This window comes from Scomber japonicus, chromosome 5 (assembly GCF_027409825.1).
Source record: "Scomber japonicus isolate fScoJap1 chromosome 5, fScoJap1.pri, whole genome shotgun sequence".
NCBI lineage: Eukaryota > Metazoa > Chordata > Actinopteri > Scombriformes > Scombridae > Scomber > Scomber japonicus.
The window spans coordinates 12,198,818-12,222,119 of NC_070582.1; the positions used below are offsets into that span (position 1 = coordinate 12,198,818).

Genomic DNA, 23,302 nt, shown 5'->3' on the forward strand with positions numbered 1-23,302 from the left:
GTTTGTGTTCCTCCACAAGATGGTGCTGTAAGCTGTAACTACTCCCTTTTTGGGACTTTTTTTATTACTGATAACATTATATTTGTTATAATTCTAAATGTCTATAAGTGGAGACTACTACAGATGTTTATATTGGACAAAACTGTGAGCACATTCAAAAGATATGTGTATACATGAGCCTGTGTTACAGTCTCCTCTGAGAAAACACTAGACAACTGCATAACACATCAGATGTGTCAGAATCTCATACAAAAACAATCATGCCCCTTGAACTAAATAAAAGAAAAAATGAGAGACTTTTGTAGCATGTGAGGGATTCTGGTGAACTACAGCCAATATCAAGATGGTTATCCCAATATTCTCAAGAGGTGAATATTCACTAATGGACAGTTAATGGAAATTTAATTTACATCCACATACACTGGATGATCCTCTTGAGGACCAATTGTTATTTGCTCAGAGCTATATTGATGCCACTGACAATCACATCTCTGTGTTCATTGTGCGAATCAGTGGATGACAAGGGGTGAATACCATCCTGTGAGGCAGAAACACACTATTATAACAGTATACTGGATCCATATGAGCCCCACAGCTGCCTCCTGACCTCCCCCTTCAGCTCCCATGTAGGCCACAAAAACCCCACCTCTGTTGGCATCTGGATACAGATCTGTTTCTCGTGGTTTTATTCAAGTTTGGCAAAATGTATCAGCTCCAAGGTATGATTGTCCTCATAAATGTCATTGATTCAAAGGGGGCACAGATTATGGAGCAAGCTTTTTCTGGGTCATCCCAGCAGGCGTTGGACTGAAGGGAGGGGAGCTGTGAAGTCACTGTAATAGCCCCAAGGAAGACATTTCTCAAGGACCATATGGCTGTCTAATGATAGTGTGAAAGGAAAGTTGTCTCAAAAACCATGATATACTGTACTTTGCCGAAACTGTAATTACCATTTATTTAGGACTTTAACCCAGTTAGAGTGTAATTCAGTGAAATATCTGCAAAACGGCACATTAAAAAGATCAACGAAACAGGACAATCAAGACCAATTCAGTTAAAACAATGAATTGTTCCAAATGCACGCCTTGTTAAATCTCATTAACACATGTTTATTCATCCATATAATTAAGCAACCACATGGAGAAATGAAATCTCTCAGCCCTTAAGGGTTTAACAAAAGCTTCTCTCCAAAACCAACCAACTAAAATGTGACAGACATTACTAAATGAGGTAAAATGTTGCATGTGCCTTTAAGAGCATTATGTCCCACTCTACATGTCTCTCTCTGAGCCTCATATGTGTTTGTTGGCATCAGCTGTCCTCAGTGCTGAATAGAGCAAGGACATCTTTTCCTTCACGTCAATGGGATTAGAGGAAGAAATTCCCTCTTCTTTCTGCTAGCTGTCATCTCAGAGCTCAGAGGAAAAAATGAAAATACGATATGGACAGAGGAATGAAAGAAGATCAAGATAAGTCCTAAGTTTGGATTACAAAGCTGATCAGTTTTTTGTTTCTTACACTAAACTGACTAGAAAAGTGTTTCAGATCTCAAGGGAGATGTTCAAATAATCCAAGACAGCAGGCTCAGAAACAACATCATACACTGTTATTTCATTGCTTTCTGAAGCAACAACCAAACCCAGGGGTCAGATGAAGAGTTCAAATGCTGCAAGCAGCCCTGTGATGGAACGTCAATCTGCTTCATTCAATCCTGATGTCCTATCTTCATCACCAAAACTCAGCCAGAACAATTTCAAGAGAGTGAGTCGCACAGAAGACAGCAGTCCTTATCCGATTCCCGGACTTGCAGCAGACATCCTGCACATGCGAGTGAAAGAAGGAAGCAAAATCCGCAATTTACTGCGGTTTGCAACAGCTCGCATGCAAGGGGAAGGAGAAGACGGCAATAGGACATCACTGAGACAGGTGGTCTTCACTGGTTCAGACAGAGGAGTCACCAAGACGATCACCTGCGTAGAGATCCTGAAACGTAAAGTTGGGGGGCTCCACCAGGTGTCCAAGCTCTACTACAAGACAGTGAGTGAGGTCTGGGAGAGTTCACAATGTGGAGCACCAGGTATAACCATACAGAGAACAGTCCCTGCCATCTGTATCCTGCTCTCCAAAGACCCTCTGGATCCCCAAGAGCCTGGATACCAACCTCCCCAAACAGCCAGTGTTCCCACAGAGGATGCAGGGAGATGTAGAGGTCTGCTCAGGGCAGGACAGAGTCCCTCCTCACAGCACACAGCAAAGAGACTCTGTCTGGATGAATGGACTAAATGTGCTCAGTGAACCTCCAAAGTCTGACTACATTTAATAAAATGTATTTCTTTCTTTGTCTTCTTTTTTTGCAGCATTAATGTTAAATAAGCACTCTGAATGACTTGTAGCAATACATGTGCATGTTCAGTTCTAATTTGTCTTTTATATTTATTATGCAACTTCATTAACTTTGTTGAGAAAAGCAAAGTGTGTGTGTTTAAATTAACAATTGCAGCACCATAAATAATCACATTAGTATGTAGTGTATGTTTTTCACTATTCATATTTCTGACTGACACTGTGTTTAAAAGTGTACTCGAAGAATAGTGGTAGCTGTCTGAGACACAAGCCACCAAAACCTACTTCCTCATCAGTGAAATAGTATTTTCTATATTTAAAGATTTGACATTCAAGATTAAACAAGACATTAACTACTGCTGAACTTTTGTCTATGCTTCAAAGTCCAACGTACAACATGACTGTGGTGTGACCAAGCGCCTCTAAATTTAAATTATTTAAATTACTGATGACACTCTGACATCTGTGGTCGATAGAAGTGCATTTCTACAGGAAACCAAGGATCCAGAATAAAGCTGTGGTTTCTGCACCAGATAGACACCTCAGGTCTAGCAGTTGAGCAATATGGCAAAGATGAGTAAATATGTTCTTGTTTTTATGTGTTAGATGATTTCTCAGAATTAAGACGTTTGTATCTATACAAGGAAAAAGTGATGGGAGCAGTCTTGTGTACGAGGTCATAAAAGTGATTGACAGAGATATCTCGAGGATTTTTGCTTGTGGCTTTTTGGCCTTTTAGTCTTCTTGGGGTTTTTTTTTATTTCGTTTCCTCTTTGGGGACAACTCTGAATCCATCCTAACTCTTAACAAAAGGGTGCTTTTGCTGTTGTATTACATTTTTTTTACATTAAATTTTTACTTCTTGTATCCTGTAATCCTCATATATTGTGATTAGCTGCTAAGGATGAAAATGCAGTGTTTTGTTGGGTTTCTATATTTTGCAAAGGTTTGGTTTGATTTCCTGATGCTCTGCTGAAGTTTGGTGTTGTATCATGGTGGTCAATAAACATATTTAATTGGCTTATATAATCATAGGTGTTAGTGACAGGGCTTTGAAGCTGCTGTGGTATCTGTTATAACTTGCAACCACCTCAAGCATGGATTAGATATATTTATTCAAATAAAAATACTACAGCAAAACTGAAGGTTAACTGTGATAATCTGTTTTAATACTTGAGTATTTCCTTACAATTTCAACATTTCACCTTTTACTGAGAAGATTTTTTTTTTATATCTCATTTAAGGTTTGTGTGTTGTAATGTGGTGCCATTTGGCAAACTATTATTCTATTATAGGTAATGACATAATGACATTAGATGTGTTTTATTGCATTCTGTCATTGTATCTCATGGCAGCAGTATGATACTTTTAAGTACTGCTTGTAGTACTGCAACCTGTTGAAATACAGAATACTGACTCAAGTACCAGACTTTTGACTGTTACTTGTAGGTAACAATATTGCATATTTAATTTATTTTGTATTCATTATTTCATCTATATAACATACAGGTCAGTGACAAATATGGGATGGCGAGAAGAGAAATTCAAAAATATCTTCATAAAATGTTTTAGAAACATGCATCAGGTTTGCTAATATTTGTGTTTATGTTGATTTTATATCCTTTGAAATTACATTTGCAACTTCTTTTCTTAAACAAAAGTAAGACTAAGTGCTCATGAAAATGTCCCTCAGTGTAACCACAAAAGAATGATAAATATCAAATATTTTAATCACCTACAATGTATTTAAGTGCATATATATAAAAAATAATTACTAATAAAAAATAATTGGTGTATTCCTTCCTTTAAATTCTAATGCGTTTTGTCAATATTGAGCAGGACATATCCTAAAAATGATAATTTTTTCTAAATAATTGTGTGACAAATCTGTTAAAGACCATAGTGTTGCATTGCAAAAGTAGATTACATTTATTCCATATTTCAGTTCACATTTATTTCCTTTAAATTCAATTTACTTTACTTGTTTAGTGTTGTGTTCCTTGATCTGTTTCACTGTTTCCTGTACTGCTGTATTTTTTCCCCTCTGGAAATTATTAAAGTCTTATCTTATCTCTTATCTTGTTAATGGACTTTAGGAGACCCGTCTGTTCAACTCCTGAAACAGTCATTGACCTCATCTGAGACGAAAACAGCTGAGCCTGTGATGTAGTAACTGAACACACGCAAACGTGTGGAGAAAACCCGGAGAGAAACCCCCCATCACTATCCTCCCTATACAACAGCACTGTATCAGCTGTGGCATCCTCAAGTCCTTCAGGTTTCTGGGTTATACAGTCTTCCAGGGCCTGAAGTGGGAGTCCAACATCAGCACAGTCATCAAAAAGACCCAGCAGAGGATGTACTTTCTATGCCAGCTCAGGAAATACAGCCTCCCTCAGGAGCTGCTGATCCAGTTTTACACCACGGTCATCGAGTCTGTTCTCTGCACTTCTGTCACTGTCTGGTTTGGATTAACCACCAAACAGGACAAACACAGTCTGCAACACACAGTCAGGTCTGCTGAAAGAATTATTGGTACCACCCTGCTCACCATTCAGAATCTGAACACCACCAGAGTCAAAAGTGGGCAAGAAAATCACTGCAGACCTCTCAGACCCTGACCATAACCTGTCCCAGAATCTATCGTCTGGCTGGTATAGGCACTACAGATCACTGTTCACCAAAATCACCAGACATGGTAACAGTTTCTTCACCCTTGCCATGACACTTACAGTAGTATAAAGTAACTATTAACTACAAAAGTATTGTACTTAAGTACAGTTTTGACATACTTATAGCCTACTTTACTTGAGTGTTTCCATTTAATACACTTTATACTTCCACTCCACCACATTTATTTGACAGCTGTAGTTACTTTTCAGAGGAAGATCTAACACAATGGATAATAGGCTATAACAAGCTTTTCAAAAACACACATGAACCTACTTAGGCAAGAAAGATGATTCTGATAATGTATATAATGTGTATGTAGAAGCATATACATAAACATAGCACAAAAAGTAAGGAAATTAGTGTTTGGTAGAGTATTATTGGCAATAAATATTTTATTTTTCTATTTCCCTTTTAAATGGTGCCACATTTGTAAGGAACATGCATTTGTGGGATGAGCAGTAGAGCTGAGTATGTGGGTTGTGCCCATGAAAAATTTGGCAAATCTTCTCTGCCAATGCCAAACAGCTTATTTTGTTGTTGCTATTGACTCATATTGACTTATTTTGAGCTTCTGGTACCCCCAGGCGCTGCCAGTCAGCTACCAATCAGGCACCTGTGAACAGGTCAGTTGCTGTCTGCTCCAAGAATCAGCATGCCATGTTTGACTGATCTGGATAGGGCCAGTGCGATAGTTGCACCATTTAAAAGGAAAATAAACAGGCTTTCCAACGGTATAAGATTTATTGCCAAGAAGCAATTGTTACAACAAATACTCTACCAAACACTACCGCCTTTTGTGCTATGTTTATAAAATATGGCCCTTCACAGTGCTGTTTCTAGGTCAGACAGGGCCAGTAGGTCAACAACACAGGGGGAAAAAATCAGTTTGCACATGCGCAGTAGAGTGTAGTCTACGTGCCGAGCCAAGGCGGCTAGCAGTGTTAGCTTCTTCCACACTCTCCTCTCCCGGTACGTGTCGCTGGTTGTCCCGCATCATGTTCAGAGCCGCCGTCCGACTCTCAATCTCCGGTGTCCGGAGTGTAACCCGCACGCAACCTGGAAGCCAAGGTATATGCTCATTTTGTTATCATCTCTGAATTTCTATTTTAATTTTTAATTTTTTTAATTTAGCAGCCATTTGAAACGCCTGAGTGAAGTTATAGCGGAAACCCAAGTGCTAATCGCGGTGCTTTCACGCTAGCTTATATTAGCATAGCCGGAGTACTTATCCGCTATAAAAACATCCTGTAGTGTTAAACTTACTGCTGCTTCAATCAGATGATGTAGATTTTCGTTAAATTGTAGCTATTATCCGGCTAACCTGAGCGTGTGTTTCCCTGTAAATGTCCTATCTTTAACTTTAGATGTGTGTGTCCTTGTCATGACCCGGTTGTCAGGCTCAGACTCAGGCCTGTAGTCTGATACTAGCTGCTAAATACGTGACTATTGTTAGGTTAATGATCAGCCAACTTAAGTCATAATGGAGCTGGGTATCAGGGCAGGGTTTGGGACAGATAATGACAATAATGAGACTCAAGTTTTATTTAACGTTGTCGGAATTGCTCATTCAAATCATTGCTCATTGCGCTAGTTACCTTCAGGTGTCGCGAGTTTAATTAGAAAAAGCTTAAATGGTTTACAATTAATTACCGAAATGTGAACCGTCTGTCAAACAGCCCAACAAGCTCTGACTTGGATATAGGAAAAAAAAGAATTGAATTGTCTTTATTGTCATTGCATTGAAGCTCCCTCCTCAGTCATCATCTCACAAAGTTGGTAAAAGAGATAAATAGAATATAAATATATATGTACGCACATGCACACATACATACATTAACAACACCTCACATATAATAAGACACATATAATGTCTTATATGTGTATTTAATGCATGTCTGTCAGTAGGTTCAGCCAAATAGGTTATATCAGGATGTGGGCACAGATCCATCTGCATTTATGACTGGGCAGCATTTGCCCCTTCACTGGGCATAGATATCCTTGACTGCAGACTGTTTGCCCTTCCACATAACCTGAACACTAATTGTAACTGTAATTATTTTATTGGTGATAAGATTGCGTAATAAAATGATATTTTTGTCTCTCCTGCAGCTGTTTTGGCCTCAAGGTGTTACTCACATGGGAAGCAAGAGACCGATGAGGAGTTTGACGCCCGATGGGTCACGTATTTCAACAAGCAAGACATTGATGCATGGGAACTGAGAAAAGGTAGGTTCATGGCATGGCGGTAAAGCAAAATCACTTTAATTAAAAGTATTGTGAACATAAAAATATATACCTGTGTCAGTAAATACATAGATACAAACACTTATAGTTAATGCAGAGATTTTTCAACCAGCAGAGATTTGGTCTGATTGAAAATCTGGAGCATCACATGATTTGTGCACTTATGTGATAAAGTACTTTGATTTGCCAGGTATTCATCAGGTATTACTGCAGTATGAAATATGTGATATACTCTACAGTCATATTACATCTAAAATACAACCCATAGATGGTATAATTTCATAAATATGCCAAATTTCTGTTAGATTTCACTGATTGAGATATGGGCGACTTGACTGTTTCTCTGTGAATGTGAGCAGTGTTGCAATGAACCTACGAGTCTTTGATCTTGTCAGCGCTTATAATTAGACCCCATAGGAGTTGTCAGCCAGCCAATCTATTTTCCAGTTTTGGTGCTCTTTGCCTCTAGGTGTGCGTTTTCATTTTTTATTTGTGTTGAGACAGACAAATCTTGTTTAACACTGAAAAACTGCTCTTTACATTTATCATTTTAAATTGTAACTTTTTAAATACAAGTGCTGATTTGATATCTGAGTTTCAGTACAGATACCAGAACAATACTAAACATATTGTGAAATATACACATTTCTTCTCTTTTTTTGGTTAAAAAAAATATTGTTTTCATTTGACAAAAGAAGCCACGATTCTCAAACATGTTTAAATAAAAGCAACTATAAAAGAGCCTACCTTAAATAATATACACGGGTTAACAAATTTAGAATCCAACAGGATTTAGTACAAATCTGAAGAAACAAGACCTCAGCTTTGAGGTTTCATTCACTAATAAGGCTTGTGACAGTTTAGTTTTAATAAATTTATTAATTCATTTGTCACTCAATCAGTAAAGACCAAAACCAACAGCGTGTTTTATTCCATCTCACAAAACGTTACACCATTCCTGACTGATTGACATAGACAGGGGAGCCCCATCTTCTCCTACTGAAGACATAAATCTTTAAAAATAAGTAGAGAATATTGAATTTCATTTTTAAAACCAGTAATTTCACGAAACAGCTGGGCTCTGTAGTTTTAAGCGTGTTGTGTTACTCAAAAGGTGTAAATTGTGCATTTTTCGGGATCTGTTTTCAGCCACAGATTAATACACATTTGATGAGCTGGTGAGTATTTTTGGCTGCAGGGCGGTGCACGTGGGATCAGCTCAAAATAAACTACAGTGCCCACGTTCATTGTAATGAACAAGTATGTCACCGAGATGGGGAAGTGTGGCTCATTTGAGATGGCAGCTTTATTTATTTAGTCAACAGATAAGATGAAGTGGTAAATGAGGCTGGTCATGTCTGTGTTTATTTATGTCTTTATCCTCCCATTAAAAACTGTAATTCCATGTTTTAGGGATGAACACATTGATTGGTTACGATCTGGTACCTGAGCCAAAGATTATTGATGCAGCACTGAGAGCCTGCAGGAGGTTAAACGATTTGGCCAGCGCTATCCGAATTTTGGAATCTGTGAAGGTGAGCTGGCTAGTAATTCAATAACAAGCATCATCACATTCAGCAGTCGTCGGTGAACGATTAATGGTATTTCTCACTTATTTCTGCAGGATAAAGCGGGCCCCTATAAAGACATCTACCCGTATGTGATCCAGGAGCTGCGGCCAACATTAGATGAGCTTGGAATCTCCACACCTGAAGAACTTGGCATGGACAAAGTATAGATGAGTAGGTGTTGAAATTATCAGACCAGTTGTGTGTTCCTTCCTCAATTGTGTCACAAGATGGCAGTCTAACAAAGATTTTCTTTGTGTGTTTCAGATCTAAAGACGCAGAACCCTTGTACTATATGTTTGCCTCATATAATACGTGTGATATTTAATTTCGCCTTTCTTTTGCTTGTATAAATATTGATGAACCTAATAAAGAAAACTGTATCTTTATTAAGTGTCACAAGTATTTTGGGATATTTTAAAGTAGCTTACATGCGTAATTATTGAATCAATACTTCATTACGAGTTGCTTTAATAGAGAAGAAGTCACTTTATGGTGCATGTAATCTGAGTCTTGTCTTGGCATTCCTGTGAAAGTCACATTTTGCCACCAGGGAGCAGCATTTTCACGTGAATGTAAAAACCATTCTACTGTACTGAGTCAATCAATATTACATCTGTTTTCATTTCAGGGAAATTTTACATGCTGGTAAAATAAACATGTTCAAACGGCAAATGGTGTAATGTTATTATCAACAGAATAACTGGGAACAAACATTTTCTGAATTATTCTCAAAGCTCTGAGCAGGAAGACCTTGGAATACTTCATGTGTACTTGGTAGCATGTTTAGTTGCAATATGTTTAATGTATTTAGATTAGAGCTGAGATCATTCATTAATCATTTGATTGACAAAATGAATTGAAACTATTTTGGGTATTGCCAATAAGTATAAGCTATAACACTGTTACTTGCATCAGACAGCTGTTTCAGCCTGTCCATGTATATTGTATTTGTCCCTATTAAAAATACCCTAATGAATGAGTTTTGGATAACTGATTAATCATATAAGTCTTTTTGTGTGTGTGTGTTAAATAGCAAGAACATCACTAGGTTCAGCCTCCAAAATGTGAATATTTGTTGGTTTTTCTAGTGTATAATTGTACATTTATAGTCTTTCAGATTAGAAGGTAAAGCCAACTGGCTGACTGACATTTTACAGCGCAGTGAATGAAAATGATTGTTGGCTGCAACCCTGATTTAAAAAGTATGACAGGATTATCCTCATCAAACTGAGTAAAAGATGCCTCCCAGGTGTCTGTGCTGTATCTACCTAGCTTAAAATTATTAGAGGGTAAAGCCAACCTGCTGACTGATTCCAAACTGAGATAGCATCATTTCAAAATATGAAGAAAATATTGTTTTTGCTAAGGAAGTGTTTGGCAACAGAGTTATTTTAGAGCGCTCTCTTTAATGGAGTTTTTATGTTCAGTTATCACCAAGACAAAATTATATTTCTGGGTGTTTATTTAGTATCTAAAGTCTTTTAGTATCTATTGACATACAAGAAGGTGCAAAAACATTTTATGGAATAAGAGGATTCAAATCTATTTTTTGCTACATCCCAAATCTCCAAAACAGTGAGAACAGTAATAATATTAATAATAATAATACAAGTAAATCCCTGGTTTACCAAGTAAAATGTAAGAGGGACTGTTCTCTGTTATTTGGAAAAAGTCTAAACTTCTCTCTCTTCTCCTGCTACAGTGTCGCTGTGATTGTGGTTCTGTGTGAACAGAGAAGTTATGATATTTGACAAGAAAGACTGAGGACAGACTTTTTTTATGTAAAGAGGAAAAAATTTAATTACAGGGGACGGATTCATATTGAGGTATTAGGGACCCAAACCCCCGAAATGAGAATGTTAAAATCACTCAAATACACACAAGAAAAATTTTGCAGTGAGAGCAAAAAGCATACTAGGTTTATTGTGTCAACATATATTAAAAAAGCAAAATTAAAGTTTTAAAAAAAATGCTCTAAGGGACTTTAAGGACAAAGACATTTTAACCCAATGAGAGTAGTACTTCCGTAAATGTAAAACCTTTGTATTTGATTGGAAATTGACCTCTGGAAGATGATGATTGCCTAGTGTGAATCTGAGAATTATTTAAAGAAAGAAATGATCTGGAATACTCACCTCCTTAAATTGTATATTAAATATTAAAGTACATATTTGGAAAATGTTATTATCATGGAGTGAGAACCTGAGTTTATCATTACTTGCTTTGCTCTAACTTAGTGAAGAATACTCTTTTGTTTTCTTGTAAATGCCCTTTTCCTGGTCCATGTCCTTGAATGCACCATTTTACTGCTGAAGTATGACTAATTTAAGTAAATTCATTTTTATTTATAGCCCAATATCACAAATTTGCCTGAGAGGGCTTTATAATCTGTACAGCAAACAACTTCCTCCAAGTTTAGCCCATCAATTCAGATAAGAAGAAAAGCCTAGAAAAAACTCTTAATAGGAGAAAAAATGGAAGAAACATCAGGAAGAGGAACAATGAGTTATTTCTCATTTTAAACAATGTTTTTGCTTCAAGCTCTCTGGAAAAGAGATCTTAATTAGGCTATCTTTTATTTCTGATCAGCATGTGTCAACATCTGCCTTTGGGCTTTTTATAGAGGGGATCTGAGTCAGTGTGATTCAAAGAAAGCCAGATTCCCAGCAATGTAACATAAGCTATCGGTCTATTAATAGAAGCACAAGATGTTCACTAAAGTGCCAGAAATGTTGTTATGAGTAGTGATTAGGTAGACAACCAAAAAGTCAAAACAGCCATTTCTCTTATTTGGGCTCCAAGAAAACCAATAAGTGAAGTTAAATCTGCCATAAATACAACATCAGGATCAAATAAGACTGTGAAACACCTAATTTAAACATATGACCTCTGACCCATTTTTGTCTTGGCACTTTTACACACTTAAATGTAAGCCTATTTAATCCTACTCCAAAGAAACTGCCTGAAACAATGACTAGTGAGCCATGACTTTACAGCCAGAATGAATTTGCATCTAGTGTGAAATGCAACCAGTGTAAAGGTGAAGAGGGAAGAAAGCGTCCTGTGGGTGGAGAGGTCAGACCCATTTGTAATGTGAATGCAGCGCTTGACTAAACTGCTTTGTTGTATTTTTAGCAGAGATCGTGTAACCCCAATCACCGCACAAATGTACAGTGTTTTTCAGCTTTAGGGTGGGATTTCCTTGTGAAGGGGTTGTGGGTTGCTCCATGTAGGCAAGGAAACCCACTTTACGAGCTTTACGCACGGGGCGGGCCTTTCATTCATCCAAGTTGGGGGGTGTAGACCAACGACAATCAAAGATGTTTGAGTTTCCATGCGCAGTGACCAGGGAGGTAAAGCGCAGAGCATTACTACCCCTCCTCCAGCTCCGATCGCTCCGGCCTCCACACTGCAGAGGGTTACAATTCACATTTGATCAGAAGAATCGTCTCTGTTAAAGAAAGAGGAAAGGAAAGGGAAAGAAACAGGTCATGCGATGCGATTTATTTCTACCGGAGGACAGAAGGAAAAACTAGACACGACCTGTTGGCGATGATGGATTACTCCAAAGCACAAATGGTGAGTGTCGACGACTGTTTGCTCCCACGCAAATGACGATTAATGCAGACATTATAAGGAACATCTGCTCTCTTTTAGATGTAGTTTCCACTGTAGTGCTTGTTTAACTTCAAGGTTTATCATAAATATCTATGTAGACTTTATGTTTACATTTATTCTGCGACTTGTTGAAATCGAAGTTGTTTTTTTTGCGTTCAAACAACCGAAGAATCGATTGAAAATCACCTAATCGTCGATTCTCCTGTATATTTAGTGGATTTTAACAAAGTGAGGACTCGACAAATGTTAGTGAGCAGCATTTGTATCCTGGTTTTTAATTTGTCCTCGAGTTAATTAATGCGTTAATTAAATGGTTCCAGGCCATTGGGCATTGTTTCACTTTAATCCACAATTAATGCGCTTTTTAAAGGCCGAGCCAGACTCTCTTGGAAAACGTTTCGCCTCAAGGTAATCATGGTCTGTAATGTAATTTCATAGATACAGGATACAGAGTATTTAAACAACAATTTGGCTGAAGTTAAATTTGCCTCATTCAGTGTACTTGTTGAATGCATTTGCCTAACTGATAACTGGGGGTGAGAGGGGGGGGGTCTGGTGTGAAATTAAACCCAAACCACAGAGCCAAACAGACACTGCACATTTAAATAATGTATGAATTAATTTCTCCTTCTTGTGATTTGTATTTCTTGTCCATAGTCCAGTTTATCAGACGAGAGCAGTTCTGCCGGTTTTCCCCAGTCCAATCCTGCTGGGGTGAAGTTGGAGGCGATGATGGAGCAGCTCCAGAGACAACAAGCAGCCAAACTGGATTTGAACCTCCAAGAGAAACAGCTTCTTCAAGCCCAGCTCCTGTTTGCTCATCACGCTGCAGCAGCGAGAGCATCTGGCACCAGACTAGACTCTGCAATATTTGGCAAACTAGATGGACAGACTTATCAAGCAGCTCAACAAGCTCTGAACAGTCATCCAAGCGGAATAGACGCAGAGGAAGAAGACGAGGACTCAGATGAGGAGGAACAGGAGATGATGGAGCCTGACGAGAATGATGAAATGGAAGAAGATGAGGATGAGGACAGCGGGCCTTATCAGCAGCAGGAGAAGAAGCCTAGACTCCAGCATGTTCCAGGTTTCTCTTTCTCTCCTTACGCCACAGCTCAGTCAGCTGCTGTGAAGCAACTGTCTGCGTCTCCACCTTCAGCTATAAAACAGGAGCCTGAGGAGAAGGAGCTGCTGTCTCCTGCCGGCCAGCACTCCTTCACATCACCCAATGGGTTCGCTGACTGGGGCTATGATGAGCCATATAAACAAGTAAGTTATCTTTGATTTAAGTATCAAAATCAATTCTTTGATACCGCTTAGAGTAAAACTTAGAATATTTTCATCTCATCAAATCCATTGTAATATCTCTGGCAGCATTTTAAAGGTGCCAGAACATAACTTAAACTTTACAGAGAGAAAATGAACATCTGTAACTCTCCTTCTTTGTCGGTGTGTGTTCTACCTCCATATTAATCGTTGACTTATTCCTGCTGAGAGTCAGGCTCACTGTGGCCTCTTCTTTCCTCGCATGCGAAGAAAGGAGTGTGTCCCCTTTGGCAAGATGCCCAAACTCGATTTAGTTTAATTACTGGCTTGGCCAGAGATCTTCCCTGCAACCATACGTCATCTCACGTCTCACACTTTTGAAGACGAGCATTCTCACCACTGGCCGAGCTAATTGGACTTGGCTGTGGTCCAATCCTAACTGAAGCAGCTGGTTTGGGCCTGACAGAGATGGGGTTAAAATCAGAGCAGAGGATTAATGAAACAGACTCAAGAGTGTATTTATGAACAGGGCTGGCCTCAAGGGTTAACCACTGTCAAGAATAGCTGGGTAGGGTGGAAGATTGCTCTTACCCTGTATCTTCCTCGTGTAAGAAAGGTATTGAATATGAAATCTTTATGAGCATGCTGCAAGAAACAGGGGATCCCCTCATGGATTTTTCCCTTTTTATCGAGGCCAATCTGATTGGCTCTTTTGTGTATGTTTCCCTTGCAATGGCCCCACTTCAATACAATACATTATGATTAATGAGGCCTGTGGGTAGAGGGACAGCTGGACAGCTAGTGCCTCACAGCATACCAGTGAGCAACTAGCCATTAAGTTCACTTACTGTAGTTTCAGTGGAGCAGAATGGCTTCTAGTGTTTTATAAACCTCTTGGTAATATTTAACAGCTATTTCATGTCCTTTGCCTATTTATTGGCAAAACATTAAATGTGGGATCAGCTCAATGATCATTTAAAAAGTTTTAAAATCTCGACAGGCCCAGAACAGCTCGATTTGACGTCACTGTAGTTCAGTTGACATCTGTGCATAATTTAGCTGTCGCTTGGCAACGCTAAGAGGCAGCTTAATTCAGCTCCGAGTAATCAATACATTATCCTATATGTCCACTGCAGTGATAATGTGTTTCCTTTTTGAGCCCACCATATAGAACCTAAAGGCATTTAGAAACATCTCTTTTACTTTAATTAGAGCACAATATTTAGCCGTAGGACACTGACATTAAATTTGTTACAGGTTTTAATTTTGCTTTTTCCTTTGCTTAAAGGACTTTTTTAAACCTGAATTTTTTTCATAATAGCTGCGATCTATATGTGTAAAACTTTGCAAACATCTTCACATGTTGTCCGATTAACTTTGGAATGAATTTAAACCTATCAGGGTTTGCTTTTGGTATTTCATCTAATCATGTTTACTCCCAGACTGAACAGAAACCATTGGTTAATCATTGCAAACTGGGGAATATCACTGCATTTAGCTGGACATTTTGTCTAAGATCTAGTAGTACGTTTGTCCATATGTCCCACTCTTTCTGTTAATGTTAAAGTTTTGAAATTGGGTTTTTTGCTAGTTAATTGGCGGCCGATTTAAATGCTAACAATGATTTACTAATGTTACCCTACTTCCTTCTTTAAATTGCACCCCTCTTTATTACTTTTTAACTTTCTTCTTCATTCCTTGGCAAATCAAACATCTTTGAAGATGTTGTACAAGTTCCACCATGCAGTACTGCCATTGTTCTCTCCCTGTGTGCAGTCCCACTGTAAAGCCCTTAAATGTAGTATAGGCGGGGGTAAAGAGGCCCCCCCTTCACTCTCAGACCCAGCTCACAGCTCAGCAAGGGGCCAGATAAATTATCTTGACTTGTACGGGTGATTAAAGGTCCAATAATTTGATTTGGATTAAAAAATCTGTTGCCCCCTGCAGTTACATTGAAAATTGGTGATGATACACTATCACTGTTTCACTGCCGCAGCAGCCGCATGATTTAATAAAGCTCAGTATACGGTGTAGTTTTGGTTTAGTATCAATAGTTGGGGAAAGCAATGGGACATTTAAAATAAAGTTTTGGTTTATTTCTTATATTCAACAGTTGAACAAATAAACATTTAGAATAACTTTGAGTGTAGTAATACACATTAGCATACTTTGGAATTTAAATGTATAAAATGATCTAAAACCTAATAAAACTAGCCTTTTTTAATGAAACAAAAGAAACCTTTTCCTGACCTACATACTGAATACTATCAGGATTCCCAGGGCTGGATGTGTGAAAGCTCTGAGCAATTAACTGAAAGCTCTTTGTTAATAGATCCACAGTGGGTCTCACTTGCTCATCAATAAGGGGGGGATGGGTTTTATTTCCATTTGATGGTGAAAAGACTGGGATGTTTATCTACCTTCACATCAATAGGCTGTCTGCTGAGGGGGAGCAGAAGTCCTTTATTAGAAATTCTAAGCTGAGGCTATTACACGTGTCAACAGCTCTGCCACCACTGGGCCGAGTTTTATGTGTGAAGTGGGCACATACAATCATTCAGTTCAACCAGTTCAACAGATAAAACAGAAGAATGGAAAATAGTCTCTCTTAGCGTTCACAGGCAGCCGTTAAAAGACGATGCAGGGGTTGATTGTGTGTCAGCATTTGTGGTTTGTTTCTACTGTAAACATGAGGAGAGTTGCTGTTGGACTGGGAGCCTACAGTTTATTGGTTCCCATGTATTTTATAGGTTAAATGGTGAAATGGTATCATTATGTATGTAGTGGTGTGTAGACTTATCTGTGTTAGGTAAACATGATACATTGAAATGCTAATATCAAGTAAAGTAGTTATGAGGGTAAACAAGGAAAGACAAAAACAGCCTGTTATTTTGATTAACCACAAAGATAATGAAGCATTTGTTCCTGTCAAATACGATAACATGTTTTGTTGTCTAAAACACTCGTGCTTGTTTTAATATAACACATGTTCATATAAGAGAATAAAGTGCATGACATGTGAGCAATGACCTAGCCTAAGCCTATAGAGAGAAAAACCATAAATAGATATCAAGGAACTGAAACTTGGCAGACAGAAGGTTTACAATAAATGCACTGTAATGTACATTTTGCATAAATATGTTGGGAATAATAGAGGAAAAACATCATCTACTTAATGAGTTTTTTTAAACACAGACCATTCTTAAGATGGGCCTTGTTTTCCACCAGCCATCTTTCATTTTCGTACTTGCATCATCACGTGACTCTTGGTGTGCGTTAGCGGAACAATAACCTCTCAGCAGGCTTTTCCACACAGTTGCACATGCACTGCACTCCGATCACATTTTTAACCTTTAACTGTCAAGTTAAGGGGGGAGGTGATGGAGTATTAACTTGTCACATTAAACTACCTAATGAGCATGATGTCTTTTATTAATCCCCCTTTTACTACTCTAAAGTAACACTCCTTAAAAAAAAGAAAAGAAAAAAGATGTATGAATGTATGCCCACCTCTGCAATACAGACAGCCAGATGCTTGCACTGAGCAGCTGTTAATCACAGAACGGGTCTGATAGTGCTTTCAGTCCTGGGAAAAAAAACAGCTTTAGAGGCAAGGAGCACAAAGTCCAGAGTCCTTTTAGGAAAATGTGACACATAAAGTGAAGCTTTAAATAGGTATGGTATCTCACTGAGGTCACAGTTTCATCATTTTATTTATTTAAAACCTCAGAACACACATTGGGTGTGAAACCTCATTTTCCATAGTGGCCGAGTGCAGATACACAATCAATTCAGGCACAACTAAGATCAAATAGGAATGAAATAAGAATACATGGCTATATCAATTAATAACAAGGTCAAATTAACAATGCTAAAAAAGTACAAGTGTAGGAATTGAGAATGAGACAGATTAATATATAGCAGTCTCTTAAAGTCATGATGAGTTTGAAATAATAGGATACTTAAGTGGTAATTTTTGTCATGAATCAACAAATGTACATGTATTTAGAAACCAGAACCACTCCCTGTCTCAAAAACCTCTGGTCCGAGTCCGACAGAAAAGTTTGCAGTGTTTCTGGTCACAAAAGTTGTTGGATGGCATTATCTCAGTGGGTTTTTTGGGTTTTTAAAAAAAATAATTCTCTTGGGGATTTTGTCTTGATTAAAATAGATTCAGTTCAAACTGCTCTCTCTTGTGTCTTTGGGTGCATATACAGAGAGGAAGTGCCATCTGGACAGAGGACAACGATGGAGGAAAAGTAAGAGGGGAACCGTCCAGGGACTTTGCAAAGGTCAGTAGATTTGTTGGACTTACGTAAACAAGAAAAAGCATAAAATCATCATTGCATGTTGCTGATGAAGGTTTTTCTTTCTAACTTGTAGCTTTATGAACTGGATCATGACCCACAACGGAAGGAGTTTCTCGATCAGCTGTTTGTCTTCATGCAGAAACGAGGTAAGACATGTAGCTTTATTGGTTTCATACATCTTGTTTTGTTTTTGTCAGTAACCAGGGGAGCTCTTATTAATGTGGTTGCTTTCTTACTTTGTCAGCCCCAAGTCACTGTCAAATAATTAAAGGGTGGCGATCTTTAGGCGTTGCTGATAGAAAGCCTCTTGGATGTCAGTGAAATTTTCAAAATGCTTATTTGTTAGTAAATAAATGGCATTCATTCATGCTCAGCTACAAGTGAATGAAACAGTCAACTTCAGTACAAAAAACTCAATCATACACTGCTGGTCAACTGACAGGTTCCTGCCTTTTTTTAGTCTGGAATAAAAAAAAAATGTATGTGATTTATTATAAATTCAATTTGGAAATAAATGCAGATGCCTAAAGTGCAAAAATTAAAGATAAATAAAGTTAGATAATGCAACATAAGCACTGCTTTTTACCTAATGTTATTTTAAAGCAAAGGACGCTACTTGTTTTTTATCAAATGTATAAAAAGCAAAACTAACTGGTTTTCAGCCCACAAGCACTCAATCCTGTTCTACAAGTCATATCAAGTAAATGAAGCTGAAAATAAAGCAAATCTATCAAATGTTTTTTGGTGTTTTGGCAAAATAAAACATCTCTGGTAATTGCCAGGTTTAATGTCTTTTAAGTTATTTTATTTGAAAACACAGCAGGTTTTTCCACATATAGAAATGAAATACATCTGAATTACCTTTTTAGATTGTATTAATGACATAAATTCACAGTCTTTTACTTTCGTCTATGCACTTTAACCCTATAGTTGTCCAGCACTATTATGCATGTTAAAAACACTCGTCTGTGCTCATTTCATCCAACTGTTCCTCCATCAACTAACAAAGTTAGATGCAGTTGGACACCTTTAACTATCTCCACTTATATAAACAGGGTTCACAGCCATGTCAAGTAAGCATTTGTGTGTATGCCGTGTGTTATCCTTAAACACAAAGTAATCTTATTTCAGCAACTGCTTTTTAGCCCACTTCAATAATTGGCTTTACTCTAAATCGGGATTGGAAAGGATAGCTGTTGACCCTGTGATTGTCAGCAGTGCTGGCTTTAAAATCAGCTTCACTAAAAACAATTCACCAACAATGCTGCTGCTGTGGAATTAACCCCACCCCCATCCATTTGAAAGAAGCTCCATTAGACAAGTATATCCACACAGATAATACATGCTAAGCCATTGTATCTTAACATTAACCTCAGGCCCTCAGGTGTGCATATCAGGATATGTCCTCCATTTGCTCCACACCCCTTATCCTTTTTAATCGTGCTCTTGCAAAGCTACTCTTATTAGTGGCAACTCTACAGGAGTACAAATCAAAGAAAATCAATACATTTCATTGCCTTTATCCTCTCATTTATTCAGGAACCCCTGTGAACCGCATCCCCATTATGGCAAAGCAGGTGCTGGATCTGTACAAGCTTTATAAGCTTGTGACAGAGAAGGGAGGCCTGGTGGAGGTTATTAACAAGAAGATCTGGAGGGAGATTACAAGAGGTCTCAACCTCCCCACATCCATAACCAGCGCAGCCTTCACCCTCCGCACTCAGTAGGTGTCTTTCAGATCGTATTCCAATGTTTCGAGTGTTGAAATATCTTCTGTTCAGACACAATCAGAGGAATAAAATGATTAATAATTGAATAACTGTCTCAAACACTTCTCCAACTGTAAAACAAAAGGCTATTTGAATAGCTGTAAAAAGTAAGATCCTGAGAAATACTTACAGTATAACAACATTTCTAATTAAGACTAAATATCTGTATTTTTACACCATTTGATCCATGTGATCCACCCTTTGTGAAGTAAAGAATAGAGGTTGATGAAACAATCTTGTTATAGTATCAGCACGATATCTCATTAATTGATTTCATCTTGTTTGTGACCTAATTAAATAGACATTTGTTACATTTTGAGAAACCATTACAGTAAGTCACTAAATAGTCCTTGCTATTAAAAGGTATTGTATATCCACACCACAAAATAATTTATGTAAAAGCTAGCTCTCCAGTTTTACTTACTTTCTTCAATTTTTATTTAATTTCTGTGATATTCCTCACACCTCACGCTGGATTAAGTAAAGCAAAAAACATCCTTTTAACCCCATGACGTGAAATACTTAATTATCAAGTGATGCTCTTTATCTTGAAATGGTTTTAATTTGCACCAGAAAATGTGACTATTTGAAACACTCCTTGCAGGTATATGAAGTACCTATACCCATTTGAGTGTGAGAAGAAGGGGCTGAGTTCCCCAGGTGAGCTGCAGGCCGCCATCGACAGCAACCGCAGAGAAGGTCGTCGTCCCAGCTACACCAACAGTCTGTACCGCTACTCTCCCTCCCCGAGCTCTGCTCCACACACTCTCCTCTCTTCACCCACGATGCCAACCCCCCCGACTGCACACAACGGTGTGAATCAATCTGGTAGCCCAAATTTAAAGAGAAACACAGGTATAACATAATTTTCTCTTTTGTGATGGGTTAAATCAAACATTTTTAAAGCAATGCAACTGTTCAAATAGATTTTATGTCTTTTTAAGGGGATCTTATATGATTATTAGATTTTTTTTCCTCATATTTAGTCTTAATGCCCACCCTTAACTTTCTGTGGTTGCTTGTGATGAACCAGGTGGAAAAAGGACATTTGTGACCTCTAGTGGTTTCATATCAAGTACTATAGCACCACTGACAGTGTTCTGTTTCAGCATACAGTGTTATTTATTGCAGGCCATGCAGACAGGATTGCATGATCTCAGAAACTGCAATGATTTTATTAAAAGGAAATACAATTTCCTTTTTTCCCTCTGTGCTATATTTAAAATAATTTTAACTTTTTAATTTGCATGGTCAGATGAGTCGTCCACCCCTTTGATACCCAGCCGGCTGCCCATGGCCCTGGCTGTCGGGCAGCAGCAGTTGACACAAGCTGCCACATTGGAGCAACTCCGAGAAAGGCTGGAGCGTGGAGCAGCTGATGGTCCAGAGAAAAAAATGATGCGGCTCGCAGAAGAGCAGCAGCGCCTCATGCAGCAGGCCCTCCAACAAAACCTCCTGGCCATGGCCTCTCACTTCAACCCCTTGAACCTCAAACTCAACAATGGACATGGTGAGTTGTCTCATCATTACTGCACATTATAGGATGGCGATAGTTTATTAACTACAATAAAGTCCATTAATGTGAGTTTTTCTTGGTTCTCCCACAGAAAGCAAACAGGATCTGTCTCTGAGTGTCTCCACTAATGGAGCAGCCAGTATCAGCGTGTCTGTGGAAGTCAATGGTACACTTTACTCAGGTAAGCCATTGAATTAAAAGGAAAAACATTTATATATCAGACTTTACCGTTGGTTTACTTAAGACATAGAACTATTTCTTTACTTGCTCTAACTTTACAAGTAGCATAAAAATAGGAGAGTGGTATTGATCGGTTCATCTCTCAACTCTTGGGAAGAAAGTGTATTATTTCCTAAATGCTCTACTTTTCCTTTAATACTACAGCATTTCACTTTTCAACCTGTTTTTTTGTATTTCATACATATTTATTTCTCTATTGGGTACTCTCAAGCACTAAAGGAGCACATCTTCCTCAGTACTAATCACTGTATATGGAGAGAATGAAATTTAACAATTCTACTTTGAACTTGTCCTTCACTTAAAAAAAATTGTTTGTTTCATTATTGTCAAAGCCAAACCAACAATGGACTGATCCTACTTACAAGAATCATGTGTATATGCAATGTCTGATGTATCATATTCCTCTATATTGTGATCTCCGTTATACAAAACCTTTTAAAAATACATCAATGAGCCACACCAGTGTTCAGGTACATGTTCATTGGTACCTGAAAAAAATGGTCATGATAGTTTGTTTAGAAATGGCTCCAAAGAGTAATGACAGCAATCATGTTTTCAGTCTCAGGAGGCATGATATAGTATGGCAGACACCACAGTGCGAACATGAGGAACACATTTGCTTTTACAGTGCTTTGCTTGCTTATTGTGATCACAGCCTCTTGACTTTGTACTGGTTAATAAGTATATGTAGTAATAATTTATTCTCAATTAAAAAAAAAACATTTTGGTCTTCTCTTTGATTTGTGCACTGTAGGAACGCTGTTTGCCCAAAAGTCAGCCGCTCCAGTGGTGTCGCAGGCCGTAACTATGGCAGGAACAAGCGGCTTCAGCGCCCTCTCCTCCTCTCACAGTCCTGCCTCTTCATCCTCCACCTCTTCGAAGGGACCAAATTAAGGCTCACAGTTTTCCTTCCTTCTTTCTTTCTTTTTTGATCTGTCAATAGCAAAATAATTAAGTGAATGATACACATGCAGTATCTCTCTTGTCAAAGAAGAACTGTATAACTATATTGATGTCTACATTTGACCTCCTGTTTGTTCATTCAAGCAGTGCAGTCTCTTGGAAAACTGCAACAGGTTGAGAAGTTTTCCACCACTGATACTCAATTAGTTTAACAGAATAATTGCTTTAAATGAGTCAGGTAAATATGACAATGATGTGCAACCTCAAAAGGCTTACACATGTAAATTCAGTTAACCTTAGTGCCTGTTAGTGAAGATTTTTGAATTATTGTGACATTCATTCTCAAAGGCTTCATAAGGTTTATTCAGAAGTGTTTTTAGACCAGAAAAGCGCCAATGCTCAGTTGAGTGTCAACTTCATTTATAGCTAGTTTATCATACAGTTCTGTCACCATCAACATCACTAATATAGCAGTTTGGTTGCCATAGTGCAGCCAATAAAGACCAAAAAAGCCTTGGCTCAAAATCCATAGCTCCTATCTGTAACTATCTTGCTGAAGCCATATTGTAACCCTCTCGGGGAAATATTTGGTTTAACTTGACTGGTGACGGGTTGCTGTGAGTGGAAGTAGATTACAGCAACTTTCAGGGATTATGTGCACCGTCAGTTACCATAAAAACGTTCATAAAAATGTAGAAAAAATAGTTTGGAGCTTGTTTTTTTTTGTTTGTTTTTTTAGATTTTGTTTTGTTTTATTTTATTTTTAATTTGTATTTAATGATTTGGCTCTGCCTCGAAAGGATGATGCATATGTCACATCAGTTGTAACATGATGGCAAAATATCACAT

At 38.1% G+C, this 23,302-nt stretch overlaps 3 protein-coding genes across 3 annotated transcripts; all 3 read left to right on the forward strand.

The window, feature by feature from the left end:
- Positions 1–1,683: 1,683 nt before the first annotated feature.
- Positions 1,684–2,295, forward strand: rpp25a (ribonuclease P and MRP subunit p25, a). Its single transcript, XM_053319862.1, has one exon. It carries the CDS (start codon positions 1,684–1,686, stop codon positions 2,293–2,295), a length of 612 nt encoding a protein of 203 aa, XP_053175837.1.
- A 3,658-nt stretch (positions 2,296–5,953) lies between these two features.
- On the forward strand, positions 5,954–9,825 carry LOC128359334 (cytochrome c oxidase subunit 5A, mitochondrial). Its single transcript, XM_053319825.1, has 5 exons — positions 5,954–6,084; positions 7,126–7,242; positions 8,674–8,795; positions 8,885–9,002; positions 9,096–9,825. The coding sequence occupies exons 1-4, from the start codon at positions 6,012–6,014 to the stop codon at positions 8,996–8,998; spliced, it is 426 nt and encodes a 141-aa protein (XP_053175800.1). The 5' UTR covers positions 5,954–6,011; the 3' UTR covers positions 8,999–9,002; positions 9,096–9,825.
- A 2,490-nt stretch (positions 9,826–12,315) lies between these two features.
- On the forward strand, positions 12,316–23,107 carry LOC128358875 (AT-rich interactive domain-containing protein 3A-like). Its single transcript, XM_053319268.1, has 9 exons — positions 12,316–12,410; positions 13,107–13,718; positions 17,933–18,007; positions 18,099–18,171; positions 19,565–19,748; positions 20,399–20,649; positions 21,050–21,304; positions 21,402–21,491; positions 22,305–23,107. The coding sequence occupies exons 1-9, from the start codon at positions 12,384–12,386 to the stop codon at positions 22,442–22,444; spliced, it is 1,707 nt and encodes a 568-aa protein (XP_053175243.1). The 5' UTR covers positions 12,316–12,383; the 3' UTR covers positions 22,445–23,107.
- The last annotated feature ends 195 nt before the right edge of the window (positions 23,108–23,302 follow it).

Excerpts from the sequence above, each read along its gene's own strand:
- LOC128359334 (XM_053319825.1), top strand. The coding sequence starts at position 6,012 with ATGTTCAGAGCCGCCGTCCGACTCTCAATCTCCGGTGTCCGGAGTGTA. Across the intron at positions 7,243-8,673 it reads TGCATGGGAACTGAGAAAAG|GGATGAACACATTGATTGGT; the intron begins GTAGGTTCATGG and ends TCCATGTTTTAG. Across the intron at positions 8,796-8,884 it reads GAATTTTGGAATCTGTGAAG|GATAAAGCGGGCCCCTATAA; the intron begins GTGAGCTGGCTA and ends TTATTTCTGCAG.
- rpp25a (XM_053319862.1), top strand. The coding sequence starts at position 1,684 with ATGGAACGTCAATCTGCTTCATTCAATCCTGATGTCCTATCTTCATCA.
- LOC128358875 (XM_053319268.1), top strand. The coding sequence starts at position 12,384 with ATGATGGATTACTCCAAAGCACAAATG. Across the intron at positions 12,411-13,106 it reads ATTACTCCAAAGCACAAATG|TCCAGTTTATCAGACGAGAG; the intron begins GTGAGTGTCGAC and ends TCTTGTCCATAG. Across the intron at positions 13,719-17,932 it reads ATGATGAGCCATATAAACAA|AGAGGAAGTGCCATCTGGAC; the intron begins GTAAGTTATCTT and ends GTGCATATACAG.